General features: G+C 35.7%; 1 protein-coding gene across 1 annotated transcript in view; it reads right to left on the bottom strand.

The window, feature by feature from the left end:
* Positions 1-663: 663 nt before the first annotated feature.
* The window catches only part of XPR1 (xenotropic and polytropic retrovirus receptor 1), a 191,037-nt gene continuing 169,579 nt past the window's right edge, over positions 664-22,121 (bottom strand). Inside the window, exons 12-16 of the mRNA XM_024758812.1 lie at positions 13,713-13,879; positions 10,394-10,533; positions 3,940-4,161; positions 1,267-1,288; positions 664-1,181 (exon numbers count right to left, since the gene is read on the bottom strand). Of these exons, the coding sequence (XP_024614580.1) occupies positions 1,119-1,181; positions 1,267-1,288; positions 3,940-4,161; positions 10,394-10,533; positions 13,713-13,879 (614 nt within the window). The 3' untranslated portion in view covers positions 664-1,118. The remainder of the gene's footprint in view (positions 1,182-1,266; positions 1,289-3,939; positions 4,162-10,393; positions 10,534-13,712; positions 13,880-22,121) is intronic.

Here is a 22,121-nt window from a genome sequence, read left to right on the forward strand (position 1 = left end):
GTTTTATCACTGTAATGTAAAAGAGGAAGGATAATTTGTTCTATGCTCTCAAAAGCATGGTTTCCCCAAGACAGACTTTGAATTTGATCAAATTCTGGCTAAAGTAAGAGGGCCCATAAGAAAAACTATCCAATGAGGGTGTAGAGAGTCTCTGAAATAGCTCTGTCTTCTAATTCTGAGTTAGTAAAGGCTGTACTTCAATTACCCTGCATGCTGAAGCTTAATAAGGCATAACTTCAGTTGTTATGGTTGGAATATGGGCAAATGTATTCCACATCTGTTCCTTTAAAGAAAAAAGTATCAGAGCTCTTAAAGAAATTTCAACTGGTTATGTGGAAGTGTGTGGATGCTTTGTTATGAGAGACATGCTCAGGATTCTAAAGCAGCAGCAATGTAAGGAATCAGTAATAAAACTTTGGCTTAAAATTAAAAAGAAAGGAAAGAAAAAGTCAAACTGGTGCAAGTTGTCTCATGAAAGAGGTATTGTGGACTAAACCCTCATAAATGCTGTCCAACATTAGTTTCCCCTGTCTTCTTTCACTGTTATCACCTTCATTGTACAGGAGTTATATCATTCTTTTATGGTTAAGTTTCATAAATAATGAGAAAACCATATGTAACAAATACATCATATTTCCCACCCACCCAGCAACCCTCCCCAAAATAAGAAAAGTTACATCAAATTAAAAAGTAGCTTCGTGAATGAAGGTACTGCTCTAAGTTGCACTTTCCCTGCAAGTGCGGCCAGTGCTTTTGCGCTGGGTATGAAGGAAAGGAAAAAATTCTCCACATAAACAGACAAAAAATTTAAAAACCAATGTCCGGTTTCAACCAGTCAAAACCGGGCCAAGCGGAAGCCGAGATATCTCGGTACCGTCCCATCAGAGGGTCCTTGCAATGCTTGTTCTTCATCCTGACAGGTATCTGTGTCCTTGTGATTGTAAACAATCCATAAGATACTATGTTTTTGTTCCTTAAAATGTCCTCTGATTGGCAAAATGAAGTAAATATTTGTTTTAAAAGTAGAAAATGAAAATTAAACCAGAAGAAAAGAAAAGAAACACAGTGAGCTTGTTTGGAGTCCATAGGATCCGATCTGGAAGAGCTCGGAAAATGTGTTACATGTCTTCTCCTGTTTTCGGCTGGAAAGGTACTAGAGGTTGCGTTGGTCGAGGAAAGAACTGTAGAGTAGGAAAACCAAGGATGTTAATCTAGACTTCAGAGGATTCAAGTGTTAGCTTCATCATCTGTGTCTTCTATCAATACCTTAGTGTCACGAGCCTTGGATCTAGTGGTAATAAGAGGAAAAAAAATACTTAGTCCATTACTAAAATACAAACACATCCAAAGTATTAGGTACATTTCCAATCTTACTACCATTAAAAATACCAGGCACAGGCACCATACACTGTTGGACACCAGATGGACTGTTCCCGGAGTTTCGTATTCAATTGCTGGTATTACTGGAAAAACACTAAGAAACTAGATTGCAACCAGAGGAAGGAAACAAAAACAATGCCAGGTCATGTGCAATGGAGGGACTTTGATTTTATGATGTATCTCTTTAAACTCTTTGAGTGACAATTTTCATCTCTGTAAAGCAGGAATAATAATACCTATTTTACAAAATACTGCTTTCACCTCATGGAGATAGTATGAATATCAAGTGAGAAAATGGATATAAAAAATATCAGTAAAGCGTTAAACAAATATAAGGAATTATGATAAGGATGATAGAAGAATCATTGGAGGTACACATGAAAAACCAGGAGAGTTGGCCAGCAGGTGATAAGACCTAAGGAGAGACATGACAGTTGTCTTCAAACAGTTAACAAAGTATACATAGAAGAGGCAGAAAACGAAGTTATGTTAGAAAGTCCAATCAGGATCAACTGGCTGAAATTATAGTGAAGCATATTTCAACATAAGCTATCTACCACAATAATTATCCAACAATAAAAGCAGGTGCCTCGTATAGTTATAAACTTCACTATCACTGATGACTATCAATTAGCATAAGATGACCAACTATTCAGGATGTTGTAAAAGACATTCCTGCATGGGATGAAAAATGGGATTAGATAATGTCAAAATGTTCTGCACTCACAAGCCCCATGAGGTGAAGTGGGTATTATTATTATTACTCCACAGAGGTGAAAATAGACATTCAAAAAGTTAAGGATGTGCTAAAGGTTGCATGAGTCACAAAGTCAGTACTCAATCTCAGAACTTCTTATTTTAGATTCCCTGCTCTCTCATTACATATATTACATATAACCTGCTCCATTGTTCTAAATGTCTTCCTCTGGTGGCAATCTAGTATCCCAGCGTTCTTCCACTGAACACCTGAAATTGAACGTAAAGATCTATTGCCAAAGAGCTCCCTTGTTTCTGAAACAAAAAGAGTGTATGTTTAGGTTGCCCTCTGCTGGTAACTAACAAGGATTAGACTTTCCAATTTAGGAGCTCAATGAGATGACCACCCACAGCACTGCCTTCTAGCCCTTTGTGGCCCTTATCTTGCTGACTCCATCAGCCTCCACATCCCCTCCTCTTGCTTCTTCAAACTCTGCTTCCTGCTGTATATAATAATATCATGCTTTGTTTTGATGTTCTTCCTGCTGACCTCCCTGACCATTCCTTTCCTGCCCCTTTTGTTGGTTCTTTTTTTCTCTTGCCTGTGTTTGTTCCCTAAGACTCAGTTCCTTGCCCTGCTTTTCTTTTCTCTACCTTCTCCTCTTCAGAGAACTTCTAAATTCTATCTAAAGCTCAGGCAATTTCTACTCTGCGCCCCTGTGGGTTATTACCACCTCCTATTTTTTTTTTTTTTACTTCCTTTAAAATGTTTCCTTATTTTCTTTTTAGTCCTATTGTAAGCATCCTAATTCAAGTCTTTAATGTTCCATACTTAAGAATACTGCAATGGTCTTTTAGTTGAGCTGGCCTTGAGTTTTCCCTTTCCCAATATATGTTGCACAGTGCCATTAAAACTTATGAAAATATTACTTTCATAATGTCATTCTATGAAAAAATTCTCTGTGACTCCTTCCTGCCTACAAGATCAAGTTTGTACTTTTCAGCCTTCTACAATCATACTTCATCTATTCAGCTAAATTTTCTTACTATTTGTTACTAGTTTTAGTCACATGGCTTTTCTTTCTCCCCATTTCCACCTTCATGTCTTTCCTGTGCCTCTAGCCTATTCAAACACTCCCTTATCCTTTAGAAAACTGCCCATGCTCAACCTGTCTCCTCCTTCACTCCAACCCACTGTGCTATCCACTGTCTCTAGATTTCAAATGCAGCCACAATATACCCTACATTTATTGTTACTTTTAGGAATATACAAAGTAAATGACTGATAAAAATACTTTTGTAGGTATTTAGTAAAAAAGTAAAAATAATAATAGCTTACACTTATCGAGCTCTTTCTGTGAGGAAACTGGTCTAAATCCCATGTCATCACAAATTTAATCTAACCAGTCACCCTATGAGCAGGACCATATTAATCCCAATTTAGAGATGAGGGATAATATAGAGAAATTAAGTGATTTGGCCAAGATGACATAGACGGCAAGTGGCAGAACTAGGATTGCTAAAGTTTATAACTTGGAAATGATTTTTATACAAGATATACTGAAGAGTCAAGTAAATTATTTTCCAACAAATTTTCCCCAGTGTACTTTTAATGCCAAATTAGTAAGTATTAATTAATGCATTAATTAGCATATTAATGACATTTTACACTATGTGTTCATTAAGACATTCTATATATAGGTTGGATCATATGAAACTGCTGTTATTGCTGGTTTTTGTGGTGAAACACGGTTGAACGCCAGCAATTTCACCTGGTTCAACCTGATAGCTTCTTAACTTAAATGTTATCCAGTACTAAAACCTGAAGGGAATTCATCTCACAGAAGTGGAAGCTATACATACTGAGAAGCAAGGCGAGGCCGGCGCAGGGATATGCTCTGGCTGTACTTCCATGGCCGATTCTTCTGGCGGTTTCGTACCCCGTCTTCCTGGTCCATCATCTGCTCTAGAAGCGTCTGATCATCTGCATTCAGAGGGGCCACAGAGATGTCCCTCACAGCACGGAATTCACCACAGTTATTCAGATGTTCATTCTCCAGGCGGAAGAAGTTCCACACAAATCGCCTTAGCAAAATGGGGTAGAATAGGCAAATCACTTATAAAATTTGAACATACTACTACTATCACCTGTAGACCTCCCAGTATAACAAGTTTCCACTCATAGAAACAAAAAAAGGAATTAAGGACTAGAATACTAAAATAAAATAGAAAAAAGATGGTGTGGGGGGGTGTGGGGGGAAGGGGACAAGAAAGGAGTAGGCAAAGGAAAGGGACTCATGGAATGCAGTTTCAGAGTACTCATTCTTTCCCTTTATTGAACAAATATTTATTGAATGCCTACAATATGACAGGAAAAGGCACTGAATGAGACAAAGCCTCTTCCTGTATAAGTGCAATTTCTAATGACAGAGACAGATAATAAACAAGTAAACAATTAGCTAACGGTAAGTGCTCTGAAGAAAATAAAGCAGGGCAAGGGTATAGAACATGTTTCTTTGAAGAGATGGCATCTAGCAAGGAAGCAAGTCAGGAAAAGTCCTACAGAAAAGCATCCCGGGCAGAGGAAACAGCAAGTACAAAAGCTCCCAAGCTGGACAGGACTTTGGTGTGTTAAAACAACAGCAAGGTCAGTGGGGCTGGAGAGGAACAGGAAGGTTAAAATGGCAGATGAAGATGGAGAGGTAGAAAAGAAAGGGGCCTGATCCATAGAGGGCCTTATAAGCCATAGTGAAGAGTTTAGATTTTTAAGTGTGATAGAAAACAAGGAGAGTTCTGAGCTGGAGAATGATGTGATTTGTTTTAAAAAGATCATTCTATCTGCTGAACTGTGAACAGACCAAAGGAAGATGAGAACACCTGAAGGAAGACCAATTAGAAGCTGCTGCAGTAGTCCAGGAAAGAGATGATGGAGACTTAGATACAGCTGGGGACAACAGAGGTGATGAGAAGCAGACAGACTAGGGATTTATTTATGAAGATGAAGCCGACAGGACTTACTGACATGGGATGTGAGTGGTCTCAGGTTTTTGTTCTCAGTGAATGGTGACACCATTTACTAGAGATCTGGGTTGTTCCTATTAGGCCAGAGCCATTAGATATCCAAGAGGAAAATTCAGTAGCTACATGGACATGAGTTTGCAGTTCAAGAGAGTCTAGGACTATAGACAGCATAAGAACAGTATTTCAAGTCATGGGTTTAGGAATAATATAAGTGGAGGAGAGAAGATTAAAGAGGATTAAACCCTGGAGCACTCCAATATTTACAATTTGGGAAGAGGAAGAAGAACCAGTAAAGGAACTGAGATGGAATAGATAGTGAGACAGAAGAGTGTAGTTTCTGAGAAATCAAGTGAAGAAAGTGCTTTGCTGAGAGGTAAAATAAGATAAGTACAGAGAACTAACCACTGGATTTACATAAAGAGGATAAAGAGGCAGTATGATCTAAGAGCACAGATTCTGGGAGACTGTCTAGATTCAAATCATGGATGCTGCCACTTACTAGGTGTAATAACCTTGGATGATTTACTTAACCTACGCTTCATTAGTAAAATAAGACAGTAACAGTACCTACCTCACAAGACTGTTGTGAGGATTCACTAAGTTAATACATGTAAAGGGCTTAGAACAGTGCCAGGTACATAGAAGGCAATACATAAGTGTTTGCTATTATTATTATTGATTATTAACAAAAGCAATTTAGTTTGAGTATTGGGAAAAGAAGACTTGAGTTGAATTAAAGGGAGAATGGGGGAGGAGTCAGAGAGCAGAGACAGCAAGTACAGACAACTCTTGAAGAGTTTTGCTGTAAAGGAGAGCAGAAAAATGGGCAGTAGTTGGAGGAAGATTCAAAGGAGATTTTTTGCTTTTGCTTTAAATGGGTGATAGAACATCTGATTCTATTATGAAGCTGATTTTTTTTTTTTTTTAAAAAATTTGAGCTCCCTCTTTTTACTAGAACAAAAATTTTTTTAATGTATAAAGCAGCATACATGAAAGAGAAAGGAGTATTTGCGGGGAGGCGTTATTGGTGATCGAGAATTTCAGGTCCCAAACCTAGACATCTGAGAAAATGAAGAGGGGAAGGAGGGTTGACGAATGGTTTGGAGAGAGCACTGACAGCAACAAGTATACTGCTTCCAGATTCAATCTTATTTTATCAGGCCATCCTGATATATGTGCCCATCCTGACTCGGAGGAAAGCTAAAAATATCTTTATTTCATCTTCATTTGTGAAAGATATTTTCACTGGGTAAAGAGTTCTAGGTAGGGAGTTATTTTCATTCAGCACACTTAAGATACCATTTTAATGACTTCTGACGTCCACTGTTGCTGTTGAGAAGTCAGCTGTGAATCTAATAGCCATTTCTTTAAAGATAATCCTTTCTTTTGGGCTGCCTTTTTTTTTTTTTTAAATAAGCATTTTAACTAAAGCACAACATGAATATATAAAAGTGTGCAAATTTTAAGTGTGCAGGTTGGTTAATTATTATAAAGTGATCACAATGGGTAATTATCACTCAGAAACAAGAAATTAAAAATTACCGTATACCTAAAGCTGCCTGTATGGCCACCCTATGTTATCTTCTAGAGAGTTTATTGATTTACCTTTCATATTTAGCTCTGCAATCCACCTGGAATTGATTTTGCATACATTATGCAGTGGAAGTTGAGATTTATTTTTTCCCCCGTATGGATATCCAGTTGACTCAATATCATTTATTAAAGAACCTTTTTTTCTCCACTGTTATATAGCCACCTTTGTCATAAATCAGGTAGTGTCAATGAATGTGTGGATCTGTTTCTGGATTCCCTATTATATTGCAGTGGCCTATTTGTCTCTTCTTTGTCTCGTCAGACACTGTCTTACTTATGGTAGTTATATAATAGGTTCTGATATTTGAGAGTATAAGTCCTTTACTTTGTTCTTTTCAGGATAGTCTTGGATATTCTTGATCCTTACTGCTACCATATAAATTCTAGAACTGGCTTGTCAATTTTCACATACATACATCTTTTATTAAATTTATTCCTTTAGGGCTTCCCTGGTGGCGCAGTGGTTGAGAGTCCGCCTGCCGATGCAGGGGACGCAGGTTCATGCCCTGGTCTAGGAAGATCCCACATGCCGCAGAGCGGCTAGGCCTGTGAGCCATGGCCACTGAGCCTGCGCATCCGGAGCCTGTGCTCCGCAGTGGGAGAGGCCACAACAGTGAGAGGACCACATACCGCAAAAAAAAAAAAAAATTTATTCCTTTAGGTATTTGATACATTCCAGGGCTATTCAAAACGGTATGTTTTTTAAAAATTTCATTTTCTAGTTGTTCGTGACTTTTTTAGAATATTAATTTATGTCAACCTTATATATTCATTCTAATAGCTTATTTGTAAATTCTTTGAATTTTCTACATATACAGTCATGTCACCAATGAATGATCATAGTTTTATTTCTTCCTTTCTAATCCTTATACTTTTTCTCTCCTCATTGCACTAGCTATACCTGCAGTATGATGTTAAATAGAAGTGGTGACAGCACGCATACTTATCTCATTCCTGATCTCCAGGGAGAACTTACAGTGTTTTACCATTAAATATGATCTTTTTTTTATTATTTATTTTTTTGTAGTGTTTACTTTTTTCATAAACAGGCATTGACTTTTCTCAATGGCATTTTCTTTATTTGTTGAGGGTTGTTTTCCCCTTTATTCATTAATGTGGTGAGTTACATAGATTGATTTTTAAATGTTAAATGATTTTTGAATATTACATCTTACATTCTGGGAATGAACCTAACTTGGTTGTGATGTATTATCCTTTTTATATATTGTTGGATTCATTACCCAATATTTTGTTTAGGATTTTTGCATCCCTGGACATAAGAAATATCTTTGTAGGTTCAGACATCAAAGTCATACTGGCTGCACAAAATGAACTGGGAAGTGTTCCTTTCATTGTCTCATTTCCCTAGAAGAGTTTTGTGTAAAACTGATGTTTCCTCCTCATATATGTGGAAGAATTCCCCGCAGTTTTCTTTGTAGGAAGAATTTTAACATGGATTTATTTTCTTTACTACATATAAACCTATCAGAATTTTAATTTCCTCTTTATCGGTTTTGGTAAATTGTGCTTTTTTGAGGAATTTGTTCACTCCGCTTAAATTTCTAAATTTATTGGCATAAAGTTGCTCATAATATTGTCATGCTCTTTTTAAAAACATCTTTAGGATTTTTGATATTTGTAATTTGTGCCTTCTTTCCTTTTCTCCTTGATCAGTACTATTTAGACATTTTAACAATTTTAGTAGTCTTTTAAAAGAACTAACTAGCTTTGTTAATTTTCTCTATTATATGTCTGTTTTCTATTCCATTAATTTCTGTTCTTTATATTTTCTTCCTTCTACTTTTTTTGAGGTTTGATTTGCTATTTAAATCTTTTTTCCAATATTGAGCTGTATACTTTTCTAATATATACATTTAAGGCTATACATTTCCCTCTAAGCATGGCTTTAGCTATATTTCACCTTTTCTTTTGTTACATTTTCAATTTCATTCTATTCAAAATATTTTAAAATTTTCATTGCAATTTCAACTTCAACCATGGGTTATTTATACATGTGATGCTTAATTTCTAAACATTCGTGAATTTTCAGATACCTTTTTGTGATTTTACTCCTCTGAAGTTTGTTAAGACTTCCTTTACAGCCTAGAATATGGTTAATTTTGGTAAATGTTCCATGTGTAGCATTTGTATTTAGTACTTGTTGCATGCAGTCCTCTAAATATGTCAATTAGGTCAAGTTGGTTAATTGACTACTTGTTTACTACTGAGAAAAGTATGTTAAAATTCTTCTCTAAAACTGTAAATTTATCTACTTTTACTTTTTAGCAGTGTCAACTTTTGCTTTACATATTCTCAAGCTATGTTATTAGGTGCATACAAATTTGAATTGGCTATCACAAATGAATCTCAAAGTCTCTAGGTCTGGCAAATTTCTTTAGCACAAAATTGGCTTTAGTGTTCTGCTTATCCTGGGATATCTGCCTTCACTTAGCATTTGGGCTATCTTGTCAGATCACTAATGTTTTTAGGAAGATTAAAAAAACATTTTATCTGGTATTTTTAGTGTTTCTACTGAGAAGGTTGGGCTGAATAACCCAAATTGCTAAATTGCAAAAAACGATTCTTAAAAGATTTTAATTCTAATTCCTGTTCTAAGACTTTTTACCTCATTTCCACTCATGACCCTTCCAATGGAGCCCAATTCTTTCTTTCCTTTCTTTTTTTGATTTAAAAACCTTTTATTAAGTACAACACACATTCAGAGAAGTGAACAAATCTGATGGGCACTGCATGATGAATTTTAACAAAGTGAACCCATCATGTAACTAGCACACAGATCAAAAAACAGAACATTACTCCACCCCTCACCCAAGGAGGTTCTCCTGGTGCCACTTCCAGTCACTGTCCCACAAGGGCAAATACTATTTTGACTTCTAATACCATAGATGAGTTTAGCCTTCTTTTGAACTTTATAAATTTGGAATCATACAGGGACATACTCTTGTGTCTAACTTCTTTTGCTTAATATTTTGCTCTGTGAGATTCATTCATGTTGTTATTTAGTCTTTTGTTCTCATTACTGGATAGATTTGCATGTGTGAAAATACCACAATTTATCTACCCACTCTATATTGCTGGGCACTTGGGTAGTCTCCATTTTGCTGCTATAAACAGTATTATTGTGAACATTCTTGTATGTGGGTCTTGGTGGCCTTAGGTTAGCACTCCTGTTTACTATATACCCAGGTGTTCATGCACAGCTTTGGTAGACACTGACAAAGAGTTTTCCAAAGTGGCTGTTGTACTAGTTTCCTCCTACCTGCAGTGTATGAGAATTCCAATTGTTCCCATTGTTCTACATCCTCATCAATACTTAGTGTGTCTGTATTTTTCATTTTAGCACTCATAGGTGAGTAGCTGTATCTCAAATGTAGGTTTAATTTGTATTTCCCTGGTGACTAAGCATGTTAAGAACCTTTTCGTTAGCCATTTGGATGTTCAAATGGAGCCCAATTCTAAAAAAGCTTCTAAGTCATCATCAGCAGTTACTTTAACTTTGTAAGAATTAATCTCTTAGTCCTTCAACCAGGATTTTCCAACTCTGAGGCTGATGAAAAGTTTGAGAAAAGTTGGAAAATTTAAGCTTTTCAAGTATAAGTTTTAATAAATTCTGATTTATAAGTATTGAGCAACTTTTTAGGTAAAAAAGAATCTTTGATAAACTTTTCAGTAGTTTGCTTACCGGAAAACCTCAAGGGGAGCAAAGACAGTAGCAATGATGTCCCTAGAATGAGGCAACAAAGTCATGGAGGTAATTGAGATTTGGATAGTCCAAGCAAAGCGCAGGATCACATCCTCTATGATGGCACAGTAATAATAGGCCTGAGGAATAATAAGCAAATTGAGTACACTTACATCACGCTTCTTACAAATAAGCACACCTAGCACAGTAACAAGAGTCACATATCCTACTGACAAGCATAGGTTAAAGAGTTTTATATTTTAGAAAGATTTCACCAATTAAGTTTTTTTTTCTTAAATGGTACAATATTTAAAATGAATTTATAAATATTGTTTTACTGAATTTCAGTAATCATTTAACAAATAAACTTCATTCCCATATTGTATACCAGGCTCTCTTCTAGACCCCAGAAATACAAACCAGATGAAATCCTTGATCTGACTGAAATTATACTCTAATGTGTATGTGATACACTAATGACTCAATAGTTAATATTAGAAAATATTAGCAGATTTATTAACTCTGTTATTTGCACTTTTATTCTCAAATTGCCTTACCCTCCATCTGAAAATATTTTGCCTTGCTTTTTGATGTCAGTAAATAAAATTAAGCTTGGATTTCACATACATAGTTAAATTTAAGGAATGTTCCATTTTCACATGAGGAAGACAGCACTCAACTAATCTTTCCAGGTACTCGTATCCAGTATTTGAGAGTCCACGCTTACCTACACAAGTCTTAAGTAAACAAACTGCCAATAGACCAGACCTGTAATTCACGGATTTTCTCACCATTAATCTCTGGATATCTAGCTCTTTAAAAATATGTACTTAAAGGTTATGACATCTTATGGGAACTAGAACTGATATGTATTAAGCCATAGCACTTATTTTATTTTTAAAAATTTAACAAAGGAATACTAGTCATGTCAGAAGAATATTAAACAAAAGAAATAGCAGTCCCCTTCTTGTCCCATTCTCTAGAGACAAACATTTTCAAAATTTGTAGCTATTTCTTCTATTATTTATCTTTCACATTTCTAAATAATGTGTGTATATTGCTATATCTTGATTAATCAATTTTAGACATTATCCACTGCTTACTATGATGAATTTTATGAAGATTTTTAACACATTAACATATCTCCCTCTTCCCTCCCCCATCCATCCAACAGAGCGATAATGTAATTTTTGGATAAATCCACATGCAGTGAACTCATTATTAGGCCTCTCAGTGAAGAGCTGCAATTTCATGTGTCTTTAAGAGCCAGTCAAGTGGATCCACATTTCACTGATGTGGGAGCTGATGTTACCAAAAATTGAAGGTCTTTTGGGAGGAATACACTTAACTTGAGGTCAAGAGATGCAGAAAAGTTAAGTTTTAATATGGAGATAACAAAAATGCTTCCTGGACCTGGGTATGGTGCTCAATAGTATGCGTTGTTAATGCCGAGGAACTGATTTTAAGGTACATATAACTGTGTTAATTTTTAAATGAAGTACCACTGGACTCAGCAAATAGCTTCTTCCTTTTTTAAGAAGAATAAATTTTATTCCAATATTTGCCTTTTTAAAATTGAAAGGGGTATGGTGATCCCCTAGAACATTTTTCTTATATATTTGCAAAGCATAATGTACAAAAGCATATACTTTATTTTCTAGGGTCATGAAAATATATAATAACAAAAAACTGGTTCTATTAACTAGTTTTATTACATAGAAATCAAAAAGTTAGAACTATTTAAACGGAGGAACGAATATTTATATAAAGATATAGACAGTTCATCAAAGCAACCATTATAACAAGAAATAAACGTATTATCTCTCTCAGTAAGGCAAGAACAGTTCAAAGAGCAATAAGGCACATACATTTGGTGACCACAAAAGGCCATCTTTACTTGAATGCATGTCTGCTGTCTGACTTGTGCTTACTATTACTTTTTTTGATTTTCTTTTCAAATGAGACTTATAAAGATATATCTAGTATCTTGGTCATATATTCTAAATTCGCACATTGGGATTGCTACAGCTTATGTTAAAAAAAAAAATCACTGTCAGTAAACATCTCCTTTTCTGCCTTCATTTGTTTACACAAAGTTACCCTAATATACTATTCTTCGTATTCACTCTCCTATCATTTATTTTTAATCCTCACACTTGAAAACAGCCTTCCCTAATCACCAATTAAATACTACACATTCACGCTTTTTCAAAGTGCAGTTCTGAGGTACTGGTGACATTCTGACATAGTATAAAGTATTAGTGACCCAATTTATAATCTCCTCCACATCACAGAATTTTAGGACTGGGAAAGGATCAAGAGATAATCTACTATAACACCCTATCTTATAGAAAAGAATACACTGTAGTCTGGTTGCCTGAAATTATACAGCTAGTTAGTGAGAGAGCTGGGATTAGAATTCACTTATAAGGATTCCCAGTTCATTGTTTAATTTCTTTCAATATCTGAGTAAAGATACTCTTGGCCTTTTGACTTTTTAACTCAGCCTCTCGCATCCTTTATTCATATATATATAAATAAGATGCTAAAATAATTCCCACGTAATTATCCATGTATTTTTGGATTAAATTGGAACTTTAGGAAAACTGATTGAAATAAATGAAAGGAGAAGCCTTCTTGATGCACCCAAGCAAAGTCAGGCACTCCCCTTTCCTTCGTGCTTTCATAGCGCTGCTCATTCAGTCTAGTATTTATTCATTCATTCCACAAACATTAAGTCCCTGTATGCCAGGGACTATGCTGGATAGTGAGGGATATAGATACCTAAACAGGTAATTAAAATACAGTGTGACGATTGCCATAATGGAAGTTTGTATAGGGTAAAATGGGATTAGTACGAATGTCTAATTATGCTTGGAGAAATAAGAAAGGCTTCTTAGAGAAAGCAAAAAACTGACCTAAAAAGAAGGAGCAAGAGTTTGCAAGGTAAACAAAGGGGAAAGAGGGCATTTGAGATGGAGGGAATTGCATGGTCAAAATAAATCATAAATGATAGTAAGTTATTTATTCCTCTATTCTAGTCTTTATCACATTGTATTGCAATCTGCTTACTTATCTGTTTAGAATATAGATTAAGGCCTCCTTGAGAACCACAATTTTACTTTGTTTTTATTTCCTATAGCCTCTAGCATATAGTAAACATCTGATACATTTTTGCTGACTGAATGGATTAGTACTTTTTGGTAAGTATTTTCTCTAATTATATTAGGTTGGGATTGGGTATATATTATAATAGGTACACCTGAGTTGTTGTTTTGTTTTTCTTTTTTAAATAAACCCAAGGACTCTTTGTACATACTTTTTGGGGGTATACAATCTCTTCCCGGAGGAAAGTGTTTTCTCCTGCGTTCTTATCAAAAAGACCCCAGTCCATCTTCAGATCCCAGATGAGGGTGTAACAGGAACTGATGATACAAAAGACGATCCACAGGTAAAAGAACACTACGGTGTCTGAGTGACCTCGTTCTGAAGAAAGAAAAGGGAAAGAGAAAATTACTAGATTCAGGTAAAATTCTTCATTAAATAAAACTAATTTAAAAACAGATTCTTTCTCCAGCTCCATAAAGGAAATAAGGTTTTAAAAGAAATCTCTTTAGTAGAATCATTGTCTAACGAAAGTTAAATAATAAATCTGATTCTTCTGAAGTTCAAATAATTATCAAACATTCATCAAATACACAAAATTTGTACAATGTGCATTTAGAGTTTAGAGGCTTTATGGTGAAAACATAAAATTTCAAATAACTGCAATGGAGGTTTTGAATATTACAAAAGTTGTCATTTTAGTTTTTGCCATCAGGTGGCAGCTTAGGGTCAAAGATGATAAAAATTTATGAAACACCAGTAACAAGGAATGCGCTGCATTTGCTTTAAGAAATTCTTGGATTGTTTTTACTTTAGAACAACGTTTCCTTCATATATGTAGATCTTAATACTTATTGTGAAAGCAATCGGATAATTTTAATTCTAGGCAAAATGCCAGAAAGCAACAGATTGATGAGGAATGTACCTTAAGAACATATATGAAAGCAAATTTCTCTCAAATCACAAAGCAAAGAATGATATGTTTGCTTCTTTTGGATGTTATTTAATGATGCAAAGGCTTAATGTGACTTTATGCTGGGAACACTATAATGTAACTTTGGGTTTTATGCCGAGAACACTATAAAGTGCAATAAATCAGAATAATAAAAATAATTTGCAAAGGTAGTTACACAACCTAGTATTTTTCACTCTCCAGTGCTCTGTATATTCTCTATGAAACTTTTCTTTGACAAGTTTGAAAGTCATCGTGATGTTCTTTGTATTCTCTGGTTGTAGGATATAGGTATATAACTACTACTAATATGGTCCTCAATCATCAGGAAAAAAAGGTGTCATCTAATTCAAAAAAAGTTTAAATTGTGGTTAGTTTCCCAAAGGCTTAGAAAGTAAAGGATGTATCATGCATTATCCATAATCCTTCCTATTAAAATAAACAAGTGCTGGGAATTTCCTGGTGGTCCAGTGGTTAGAACTCGGTGCTTTCACTGCTGGGGCTCGGGTTCAATCTCTGGTCAGGGAACTAAGATCCTGCAAGCCATGCGGTGCGGCCAAACAAACAAACAAAAAAACAAGTGCTTACTAATCATTTTTAGATAGTAAAATGTTAAGTACAGTATTATTCAAAGGCACCCTTTAGACATTTATAATCTAGTAAGTTGAAACAGCCATTTGTTATTGATGATAAATTTGAGCTCAAAATAAAATAAACAGGGGCTTCCCTGGTGGCGCAGTGGTTGAGAGTCCGCCTGCCGATGCAGGGGACGTGGGTTCGTGTCCCGGTCCGGGAGGATCCCACGTGCCACAGAGCGGCTAGGCCCGTGAGCCATGGCCGCTGAGCCTGCGCCATCTGGAGCCTGTGCTCCGCAACGGGAGAGGCCACAACAGTGAGAGGCCCGCGTACCGCAAAAAAAAAAATGAAAAAAAACAAAGGACTATGAGAACATCAAGGAGAATGGGACTGTTTCCAGCAGTAGGAGATAAGAGGAAGTAGCATTTGAGTTATTTCTAGAAGGATAAATAGTGTTGCAAAAGTCAGGCAGATGAGGCAAGGCTATTCAAGGCTAAAAGAAGATAATGAAAAGCCATGAGGGTGGGAAACTGCAAGGTATTTTTGAGAAGTTGCAAGTAATCTAAGTCTAGTGTGGGTGAAACACAGAGGATGTGAGGGAGTGGTTATGATTTGAAATGAAGCTGGAAAAGACATTTTGGGTCTGACTGTGGAATGCCTTCTTGGGCCTTAGGATTAGATCTGTATTTCAGAAAAATAATGGGTTGGCAGGTTGCTTTCATCAGAATTACTTAGTTGGTTAAAAAAATACAGATATCTCTGAGCTCCAGTGTTGTGTTAGCATCAGTCTGTACCAGCTTTATGAACCGTCAAATTTTCAAAAATTTTGCAAACTGGTTGTTAAACACAGTCATTATTAAAAATTAAATCACATAAACTTATAATTAGCTATATTAAAAACAAAGGTAATGAATACTCAAATTCATCACTTCCTAATTACTTTACTAAATTTTGATATTATTTATTCTTTTAGGTTATATATGTTTATTGTATCTATATAATGGAAATACTATACATCTTTTTCCAACATTCCATGTTAATCATCTTAGTAGCTTGAAATTGGCTATGGTAGCAGTCCATATTTACACCATGGAAATCAGCAAACACTGCAAATCAGTGCTCCCATCCCCACCCGAGAGCTAGTTTTTAAATATATACCAGCACACCACTGTTCACCTTCTTCTCCTGGAAAGTCAGTGGTAGGGAACAGAAACAGAAGTTTTAAAAATGGTCCACAATTGATTCTAATGAACAGTCAAGCTTGGATATAAACACATTTTCAGGTTTAAACTATTTTCACAAAACCTTTTCTTCATCAAGAGCAAACTGGGTTAATATTTATTCTATAACATTGTGCCATATGAATTATCATTTAAAAGGTCTAACAAAATATTTACTTATTATCTAGGTTTAGTTGGATGTGTTCTAACATACCTGTTCACTTCATTCTATACACAGATATAGAATCTAGCCGAGTTGTATTGTTCAATAATTAGCATCATGGTTGCATTCAAAAAAATTCCATAACTCATCTACTAAGGTTTGCAAAGAATAAAGCAAATTTAGCAACATAATAAAATTCGCTCTTGTTGTATTTTCAAAACAAGATCAACACAGAGATAAAGACCTAAAAGGAATTGATAATGAAACTAAAAGTAACGTGCTAATTTTGTTATTTCTTCTAGATTTTAAAACAAGTTCTATCTTCAGGATATAATTCTTAAAATGGGACAATGGGCTACGGGGCTTCCCTGGTGGCGCAGTGGTTTAGAGTCTGCCTGCCTATGCAGGGGACATGGGTTCGTGCCCCGGTCCGGGAAGATCCCACATGCCGCGGAGCGGCTGGGCCCGTGAGCCATGGCCGCTGAGCCTGCGCGTCCGGAGCCTGTGCTCTGCAACGGGAGAGGCCACAACAGTGAGAGGCCCGCGGACCACAAAAAAAAAAAAAAAAAAAAAAAAAAAAGGGACAATGGGCTAAACTGCCTTCCTCTAAGCCCATATTATTTCTATGAAATTGCTATGAAATATAGACAAGGACTTACTGACTTAAAAAAATATATTTTAACAGAATATTTTATAATAAGTAATTTTTATCTTATGAACTTCTTCAAACAATGATTTGAAGAAATCAAATATTTCGTCTACATATGCTACATTTTGGTCTTTTTAAAATTACTACCCTACGTGATCATTTCCATCTCCCAAATGAGGAGTGCTTCTCCCTGAAATCATCTGCCTTCATTGGTATTCAGAGGTTGTACCGGGAAGATGTTATCACTTTAGGCAAGCAATTACATCTAATTCTCTGTTGGCTAACTCTGGTAGCCCACTTTAGTAATGTTCAGAATCACAGAAAATCAAGTCATTGGTATTCCACACTAAGCTTCTATTACACACCGGCCATGTTAGAAGCGTAATTAATACCAGACAAATGTATGGTAATTGGTATCTAGTGAATCTAAAACAAATAAAATAAGCTTCCTAGAGTTTTGTACCCATTAACCATCACAGGAAGGATAAAGCAAAATAATATGTTGGGAAAAGTGCTGAGAGAGAAACCAGAAAAATTACATATGGACATCATTGTGAGTCATATTTCAGGAAGGATATTTTAAATATGAAAAAGTGGCACTGTGTAAAAACAAAGTGAACAGTTTTCTTTCAACCAAAACCTTTCTACTCTGGTAAGAGCTTACCAGGTTTTAATCTGAAATTAAATAAGGAAACAAATAAAATAGACTGGGGACACTGTTTTCAAAGCTCAAACCTATATAAGTAAGCTGAGTTATGAGTGAGTCTGGCTATCAATTTATCCTAGGACAGGCAAGACAGACATTATATTCTCATTTTACAGTTAAGGAAGCTGAAGTTCAGCGAGACAGTCAGTAAGTGGAAAGATAACTGTATTTGAAGTCACAAGATCTGGGTTTGAATCCAGACTCTGCCTCTTTCTAACTCTGTGACTATAGAAAATTCATAATCTTAAAATGATTGAGACAAAAATGGAAATCATTAGGCCTAAGGATAAATGAGGAAACTAATAATAGGAATCTTTAACCAAGGAACTTTTTTTGTACTAGACAGCACTGTTTCTCTAAGTCCAACTCAACTTGAAATAATAGTTCCATAAAACTATTAAGTAACATTAAAAATATTTCTAAGGTATGTGGAAAACAGAATTTAAAAAGTATACACATATTATTATTTCAGACTGTATATAACTTTATGTTTATAGAAATACAGAGGTATCTATCCCTGATGAGGAAAGTAAGATTATTAAAGGGATTCATTTTAACTTTATGTATTATTTGAATTTTGTTTTTACAGCCATATATACATATCCATGTTTTATTTGTATAATTAAACTAAAAGAAAAAGGAAGAAAGTGGGCTAAAGAAAACAGTTACCATCAGGGTGATGATATTTTATAAATGATTTAAACAAGAGTTTAATGTTGCTATATTGTTTTTATAATAAAAAAGTACACAGGAATTCATTTATTCATTCAACAAATGCTTAATGAGTGTCTACTACTATAAGCTGTGTTATTTATTATATAGGTATAATACTTAAGATCAGCTGCAGGGGCTTCCCTGGTGGCGCAGTGGTTGGGAGTCCGCCTGCTGATGCAGGGGACACGGGTTCGTGCCCCGGTGCGGGAAGATCCCACATGCCGCGGAGCGGCTGGGCCCGTGAGCCGTGGCCGCTGAGCCTGCGCGTCCAGAGCCTGTGCTCCGCAACGGGAGAGGCCACAGCAGTGAGAGGCCCGCGTACGGCAAAAAAAAAAAAAGATCAGCTGCAAAGAAAAATCTGTTCATTTCTACATTCAACAAACATATGCTGAATGTCTACCAGGTAACCAGGTATATTTTAGAGAACAGAAAGGTACTGAAGAACTATTAAGGACTAAGTGTGAAAGAGGAGAGATGTAAAATAAACAAAAGCACAATGTGAAAGTGCAACTGTGGAACTGTGCATACAGGAGGAATCAATAGGTTAGGCTTTCAGGACGGGAACAGCCAGGAAAGGCTTCCTGGAGGGGTTGCTACTTGAGCTGAGTCTTGAAAGTTAACAGTCTTGAGTTAACCAGGTTTGTGAGGCAGAGAGAGCCATATCAAAGAATAGAAACGATTCATTCAACAAATGAACACCTACTTACTATATGCCAGATATTATTCTAGATACCAGGCACACAGTAGTGAATCTTATTCACCAATGGGCAAATTTCCTACCCTAATGAAGCTTACTACTTTAGTTGGGGTAAACAATTATCAGATATACAAGTAAACAAGACAATTTCAGACAGTGAAAAGTGCCAAGAAGGAAACAGAACATGGGGACTTCTCTGGTGGCGCAGTGGTTAAGAATTCACCTGCCAATGCAGGGGACACGGGTTCGAGCCCTGGTCTGGGAAGATCCCACATGCCACGGAGCAGCTAAGCCTGTGCACCACAACTACTGAGCCCGCGTGCCACAACTACTGAACCCGTGTGCCACAACTACTAAAGCCTGCATGCCTGTAGCCTGTGCTCTGCAACAAGAGAAGACACCGCACACTGCAATGAAGAGTAGCCCCTGCTCGCCACAACTAGAAAAAGCATGCAAGCAGCAACAAAGACCCAGTGCAGCCAAAAATAAATAAATAAATAAATAAATAACAAAAAGGAAAGAAAACAGAACATGGTGACATGATTGAGACTGGCAGAATTCCTTTAGATAGTGTTCAGGCAGAGGAGGTCTCTAAGTTGATATCTGAGTAATGAGAAGGAGCCAGCTACATGAAAAGCTGGAGGAAGACTTACATATATAATATTACATTTTCTAGTAATCATAAAAGGTAAAAATTTAAAAGGTAAAAAGAAACAGGTAAAATTAATTTTAATAATATATTTTGTTAACCTAATATATCTAAAATGTTATTTTAATGTATAATTAATGTATAGAATAAATTACTATATAAAGTCATTGTGGCTATTAGAATAGAGACAGTGAGGAAAGGCAGAGTACTGTTTTGAGACACAGGAATGAGAAAAGGAAACAGATTAGACCAGGTGGCTTACTGAGACAAGGAAAGCCTTTTTAGGGTGAGAGACTGTATATATAGGTTGAAGGGAAGGGGCCAGTAGTGACGAAGAGATTGAAGATTTAGGAACGAAAAGGGGTGACTGCCAGAGCAAGATCCTGAAAGAGACAGGAGGAAATGAGGTCAGAGCACTAAGGTGGGAAACCTTGTTCCAAAGTCTGGGAAAAATACGGTGAGAATGGATTTGGGTTAATTAAGTATGTATATAGGTAGAAGATAGCTGAAGGAAAATGACTCCTGATAGGTTCAAGTTTTTCAGGGTACAGGAGACAAAGGTAGTCTGTAAAAGTAAAGAGGGAAAGACTGAGTTGGAGGTTTCGAGAAAAGCAATGAGAGTTATCATGAAAACCCTTTTCAAGTTAATACCCTTTTCTGAGATGACAAAAATTTAATAATAAAAGTTAGCAAAGGACAAATTAACATGTGTAAGTTTAGAAAGAGGGTAATATCTCCTTCCTATGATTATTTTTAATAAAACATTTTGTGCTTATACTATCTTTTATTATGACATAAACATACTTTTTCTCTCTTTCCTATAACACTGTACCCTATCTAGCATTTTAAAAAGAATTTAACTTTACGATGGAGTAAACTGCATATGTGTTTGTATTTTCCATTAAATTGTAATGTCTTTTAGGGAAAGATCTCATGCCAGCATTTTTCCAAGGCCTATACTCCACTCCACACAGCGGGAACTCAATTAATTTTTGCCAAATTGAATTGAGGGCAAGTGCTGTGTTTTACTCATTTTTAAACTTTCTGTACAATGCCTTACATTCCAACAAATACTTGGGGAAGGCAACATGGTTTCTGGCAGCCTACACATACAATGTGTCCCTAAAAACTCGTATATAGCTGAATATGAAAAAGACAAGTAACAGATGTACATGTTATATGAGGATTTTGTTTCCTGAGAACTAAAAATAAGAAAATAAAACCCCTTATTATATCTTCCTTGTCTTTTAGACATAATATTTAATGACATTATTCCCAACATCTTACAGACATTTTTCGTTTTTACTCTTTACAACAGAACACAGATAATCTCTTCAAATCGAATGAGTGTTGGCAATGACGTTTAAACGTTGCTGCTTTCAGTATGCCTAATGATTTCCATCTTTGCTTTAATAGTATTAAATTCGAGACATTTCTTTTCAATAATGAAGTGTACCATCACATATAATTCCCGCTCATTTTAATAAAAATGTACAAAACAGAACAAAATATTCAAATAATCACACAAATACACTAGTATTTGTGACAAAGAAGGTGATGCTGCCAAAGTTGTTAGTTGGCAGCTAGTGCTACCATGTGAAAGCAGGAAACATTCTGAATCCAAAGGATAACTAAGGTGTGTGTGACTATCTGCAAAGTCTTATAACTTAATACCCAAAATGTCCAACTTTCAACTGAAAATCACTAATCATACCAAGAACCAGGAAGATCTCAAACTGAGTGAAAAAAGTCCATCAGTAGATGCCAAAAATGAGATGAGAGCTGCTGGAATTATTTGATGAAAATGCTTTTATGAACAATTATGAAATGCTTGAAACAATGAAAAAATAGGAAGTCTCAGCAAAGAAATAGAAGACATAAAGAAAAACCACATGGAAATATTAGAACTGAAAAATACAATAACGAAAATAAAAAACTCAGTGAATGATGTTAACAGCAGAATAGAGAAGACAGAGGAAATAGTCTACAAACTGGAAAACAGGAGAATAGAAACTAACAAAGCTTAACAGTGGAATGAAAATATATTTAAAAGAAGAAAAAGAAGAAGAAAGAAAAGAAAAGAGATTCAGGGACCTGTGGAACCATAAAAATGATCGAACATTTGTGTCATTGGAGCCCAGAAGGAAAGAATAGGGAGGGGCTGAAAAAGTACTTAAAGAAATAATGGTCGACAACTCCTCAAATTTGATGAGACATAAACCTACAGATTCAAGAAGTTGAGCAAACCTCAAATAAAATAAATCTAAAGCCAAAACACATTAAAATTAAACTTCTCG

Source organism: Neophocaena asiaeorientalis, unplaced genomic scaffold, assembly GCF_003031525.2.
Source record: "Neophocaena asiaeorientalis asiaeorientalis breed wild unplaced genomic scaffold, Neophocaena_asiaeorientalis_V1.1 scaffold182, whole genome shotgun sequence".
NCBI lineage: Eukaryota > Metazoa > Chordata > Mammalia > Artiodactyla > Phocoenidae > Neophocaena > Neophocaena asiaeorientalis.